At 44.9% G+C, this 4,644-nt stretch overlaps 1 protein-coding gene across 1 annotated transcript; it reads right to left on the bottom strand.

Moving 5' to 3' along the window:
- Nucleotides 1-1,304: 1,304 nt before the first annotated feature.
- Nucleotides 1,305-4,228, bottom strand: LOC120371938 (involucrin-like). The gene is made up of 2 exons (XM_039488422.1): nt 3,926-4,228; nt 1,305-3,650 (listed from the first exon to the last, which is right to left on the bottom strand). The coding sequence occupies exons 1-2, from the start codon at nt 4,057-4,059 to the stop codon at nt 1,400-1,402; spliced, it is 2,385 nt and encodes a 794-aa protein (XP_039344356.1). The 5' UTR covers nt 4,060-4,228; the 3' UTR covers nt 1,305-1,399.
- Between the last annotated feature and the right edge of the window lie 416 nt (nt 4,229-4,644).

The following is a 4,644-nucleotide window of genomic DNA, read 5'->3' as shown; positions in this document are numbered from 1 at the left end:
ATTCATATAAAGATTACAAAATTCAAATCTCGATCTAGCTAACTCCTCACCCTCAGACATTCTATGGTGTTCTGATCTGGTATTTGGTTCAAGCCTTTTTCGAATCAAAATACAGACTTATTATAATGCTTACTTTCTATGTAAATAGCAAAAATGAGAGAGGGCTAAAAAGTGGCCTAGACTTTTGCTTCTACACTGTATTTGTGAAGATGCTGTGTAATGTTTTGTAGCAAATATCATGCAGTATAAGAGGCCTTATGATTAAAGATCAGCTATGAAACAAAGCAGCCTATTTTCAGAAATATGAACTAGCTTTTTCTGTGGGATAGCTCAGTGGTTTGAGCATTGGCCTGCTAAACCCAGGGTTGTGAATTCAATCCTTGAGGGGGCCATTTAGGGATCTGGGCAAAAATCTGTCTGGGGATTGTCTTGCTTTGAGTAGGGAGTTGGACTAGATGACCTCCTGAGGTCCCTTCCAACCCTGACATTCTGTGTTTCCCTTTCCAGATAAACATGGACATTCTTATTTTAGTGAAATGCTATCAGGTCTCTAGGCTCCTGAGTTTGAAAATACTGGCCTTAAAGTCAGTAAAGTTGATGGGAAATGGTGACAATTTATCACTGAACATTTTAACAGGTTTTTTAAAATGTTTTGCTGAAATTTCAACCTTTTAATTTTTTTGGGGCTCTCTCTAAAAGTTAGATGCCTCAAACCACACTTAAGCACCTAAATGCATGACCAGATTTTCCCAGGTGCAGAGCACTTGCACTCCCTATTGAAATCAGTGGGAGTTGTGGACGCTAATACCATTGAAAATGAGGGGTCTGCTTTTGCTCCCATTGAAGTAAAGGACAAAACTCTCATCAGCTTCAATGATACAGGATCAGACACCCAGTCACTTATTCTGGTGTCTTAATATGGATTTAGGTGCCTAACTTCAGGTTTTAAAATTGTTGAGCACCTGCAGCATCCATTAACATCAATGGGATCTACAACTGCTCAGTACAGAAAATCAGGCCACCTTTTTGTGTGCGTAACTTTAGGGAACCCACTTTTGAAAATGTTGGGCTTGTAATTATCTAATGCAGAAATACATCCCTGCCAAAGGCCTGTGGTACAGGCCCTTTAATATTTTACCATATTGCTGTAGGTTATTAAGCTATTGTATCTGTTAGCATATAACTGGAACTATTGATTCCAATTTGTTTTAACTTCCATCCTTGCTGTATTGTGCTTTTGTGCTAAAAGCTTTCAAACAATTCATATTTCAGTAGAAATAATTTATATTTCTTCCTCTTCCTCATAAAGATACAAGTGATTTAATCTCTCCTGTGGTCCTCTGCTTTCTACAGTCCAGCTGTGTCCACGGTGGTCATGTTACTTCTGCTGCTCCTCCTGCTAGGGCTCATACAGGAATGTGGTGTTCAGGAGATTCTGTTCCTCCTCTTCCTTCTCATTTTCCTTGCAGGCCACACACAGAGACATAGGGCTCAATTGATCCTGCCGTCCATCCTGCTGTTTCATCTCTTTCTCATAGAGTGTATACAGGATATTTTGACCCTCCTGCTGTTTCCCCTTGTCACAGGGTACACAGGGGATCATGGTGTTTACAAGATCCTGTTTCTCCTGCTGTACTTCTTCTTCACATGGCACATACAGGGACATGATCTTCTGCGGATCCTGTCCCTCCCACAGTTCCCTCTCACTGTCGCATGACACACTCACACTCAGGGGCATAGTGTTCTGGTGATTCTGTCCATCATCATAGGGCACAAACAGGAACAGGTTGCTTCGGTGATTATGTCCCACCTGCTTATCCGTCTCATAGAGTGCTCCTAGGCTTCTAGTATTTAAGTGGTCTTGTCTTACTTGCTGTTCTTCCTTGGAGGTTCCAGGCAGGGACAATGTACTCAGTTGTTCTGGTCCCTTAACTTGTTGCTGCTCACTGTGTGGTACACCTTGGTAGTATTGCTTCTCCCTGCAGGATGCACCCTCAGACGCAGAGCTTACATGGTCCTTTCCTACCTGTTGTTCCTTTTCATAGGTTACACCCAGGAACCAAGGGCTCAGGCATTCTGGTCCTACAGGCTGCTCCTTCTTGTATGGTACACCTTGACAGTCCTGCTCCTCTTTGTAGGCTGCACCTTCAGACTCAGAGCTCACATGGTCTTCTCCTTCTTTTTCCTGTTCGTAGGGTACTCCCAGAGACAAGATACTTAAATGTTCAGATCCTATGAGCTGTTGCTCCTCCTTGTATGGTACATCTTGACAATCCTGCTCCTCTTTGGAGGGTGCACCTTCAAACTGAAAGCTCACATAGTCTTCTCCTTGTTTTTCCTGTTCAGAGGTTATACCCAGGGATAAATTGTTTGGGTGTTTGGGTCCCATAGGCTGTTGCTCCTCCTTGTATGGTACACCTTGACAATCCTGCTCCTCTTTGGAGGGTGCACCCTCAGACTCAGTGCTCACATGGTCTCCTTCTTGTGTTTCCTGTTCATAGGTTATACCCAGGGATAAATTGTTTGGGTGTTTGGGTCCCATAGGCTGTTGCTCCTCCTTGTGTGGTACACCTTGACAATCCTGCTCCTCTTCGGAGGGTGCACCCTCAGACTCAGTGCTCACATGCTCTCCTTGTTTTTTCTTTTCAGAGGCTACATCCGGGGATAAATTGCTCAGGTGTTCTGGTCCTACAGGCTGCTGCTCCTCCTTGTATGGTACACCTTGACAGTCCTGCTCCTCTTTGTAGGCTGCACCCTCAGACTCAAAGCTCACATGGTCTCCTTGTTTTTCCTGTTCATAGGTTATACCCAGGAATAAATTGTTTGGGTGTTTGGGTCCCATAGGCTGTTGTTCCTCCTTGTGTGGTACACTTTGACAGTCCTGCTCCTCTTTGGAGGATGCACCCTCGGACTCAGTGCTCACATGGTCTTGTCCTTGTTTTTTCTTTTCAGAGATTACATCTGGGGATAAATTGCTCAGGTGTTCTGGCACCATAGGCTGTTGCTCTTCCTTGTATGGTATACCATGGTAGTCCTTTTCCTCCTTGCAGGATGCACCTTCACACTGAGAGCTCACATGTATCTGTCCTTCTGGTTTTTCCTTTTCATAGGTTACTCCCAGAGACAAGATACTCAAGTGTTCAGTTCCCATAGGGAACTGAACTGAACTGGACTGTTCCTTCTCCTTGTGTGGTACACTTTGATAGTCCTGCTCTTCATTGGTGGTTGCTCCCTCAGACACAGCACTTACATGGTCTTGTCCTCCTTGCTTTCCCCTTTCACACCGTGCACCCAGAGACAAGTTGTTGAGGTAGTCCTGTCTGTCCTTGCTTTTTTGCTCCTCACAATGCACCTTCAGGGACACTGCACTCAGAAGTTTTTGCTCCTGCTTCTGTTCATTGTGGTGCACATCTAAGTGCACAGTACTTAAGCTGTCTTGAGTCTCCATGCTGTATGGTTTAGCAGCCAGAGTTACAGCATCTCCATGGTCAAGTTCACCCAGGGACACAGTGCTCCAGTGGTCTTTTCCCTTTCTCTGCTGCTCCTCCTTGTCAGTCTTATCCAGGGGTATGGCTCCAATGTGGCCCTCTTCCTCATTTCTCTTATTTCTTTTCGTTTTCCCCCTCCTTTGTACAGAGTTTGTTTCATTTCTGCAGAGATATGAGGGGGGAATTAGGAATTGGGGATGGATGGCAGCTGTAAATATTTTTGTCCCAGCCTCATCCTATATCCTAATGGCTTAATAACCACACAGTGACCTCAAATAATATGCCTAATTCCTCTCCTCTCACTGTCTAAACAGTGGATTCTATTGTCTGGTCAGCAATATTGTCAATTGTCAATTGTCTATTGACAGCTTGCTTAAATCCCTTTGTCCACCATATTTGTGGGGCAAATATAGTCTTGTGACAGCAGCCATGCTTACCTCCTCCGAAAGCAGCAAACACAACAGAACATTAAAATCCTGCAGGAATTGCTTTTGTCCTTAAGACACACACTCTCTTCCATGTTAGCAGTTGCCACTGCTAAATCATCACTAATGACACCATTCCCACTCATGCACCCAAACAGAAAAAAAACCCAAGTCTGAGAATTAAAAAAATTAAAAGTACAAAAAGTTAACTGCCCCACTTGAACCAAAAGGTTTCTGAAGACCTCTCACACCAGCTCAAAGCAGATGAGATTGCTAATCTGGTAGCTAATTTGATAATTATGGCAACTGTGAGTCCATCTCCTGTTGGGTTTGTCTTTATGACCTCATCAGTGCTGGGAGTTGAATGAATGGCTGCTTGGCAACCATGGTGTGACAGATATGACAATCTCCTCCAATAGCATGGGCAAATCTTACTTAATTAAGTTATACCTTATTGAACTAAGTTTATAGATCATTGTGTGCCAGGGATTGTATGTAACTCCATGAGGAAAAGGGACTACAGCCCTCCAGGAATTAAAAGGGCCCAGAGCTCCTGCCGCTGAGGGAAGCCTGGAGCCCTTTAAATCCCCGCCCCAGCCCAGCTGCCGGAGCCACGGCCGGGATTTAAAGGGCTCTGGGCTGCCCGCAGCGGCGGGGAGCTCTGAGCCCTATAAATCCCGGCCCCAGCCCGGCCGCCGGAGCCGCGGCTGGGATTTAAAGGGCTCTGGGCT

The sequence above is a fragment of the Mauremys reevesii genome, linkage group 9, assembly GCF_016161935.1.
Source record: "Mauremys reevesii isolate NIE-2019 linkage group 9, ASM1616193v1, whole genome shotgun sequence".
NCBI classification, from domain to species: domain Eukaryota; kingdom Metazoa; phylum Chordata; order Testudines; family Geoemydidae; genus Mauremys; species Mauremys reevesii.
Note: the sequence above shows the minus strand (reverse complement) of the source record. Positions and strands in the feature narration are given on the sequence as shown.

What these genes read in the sequence shown, in the direction of transcription:
- LOC120371938 (XM_039488422.1), bottom strand. Translation starts at nt 4,059, where the DNA reads ATGAGTGGGAATGGTGTCATTAGTGATGATTTAGCAGTGGCAACTGCT. An exon ending in GTTTGCTGCTTTCGGAGGAG is followed by an intron (nt 3,651 to 3,925) that starts GTAAGCATGGCT and finishes ATATCTCTGCAG; the next exon opens with AAATGAAACAAACTCTGTAC.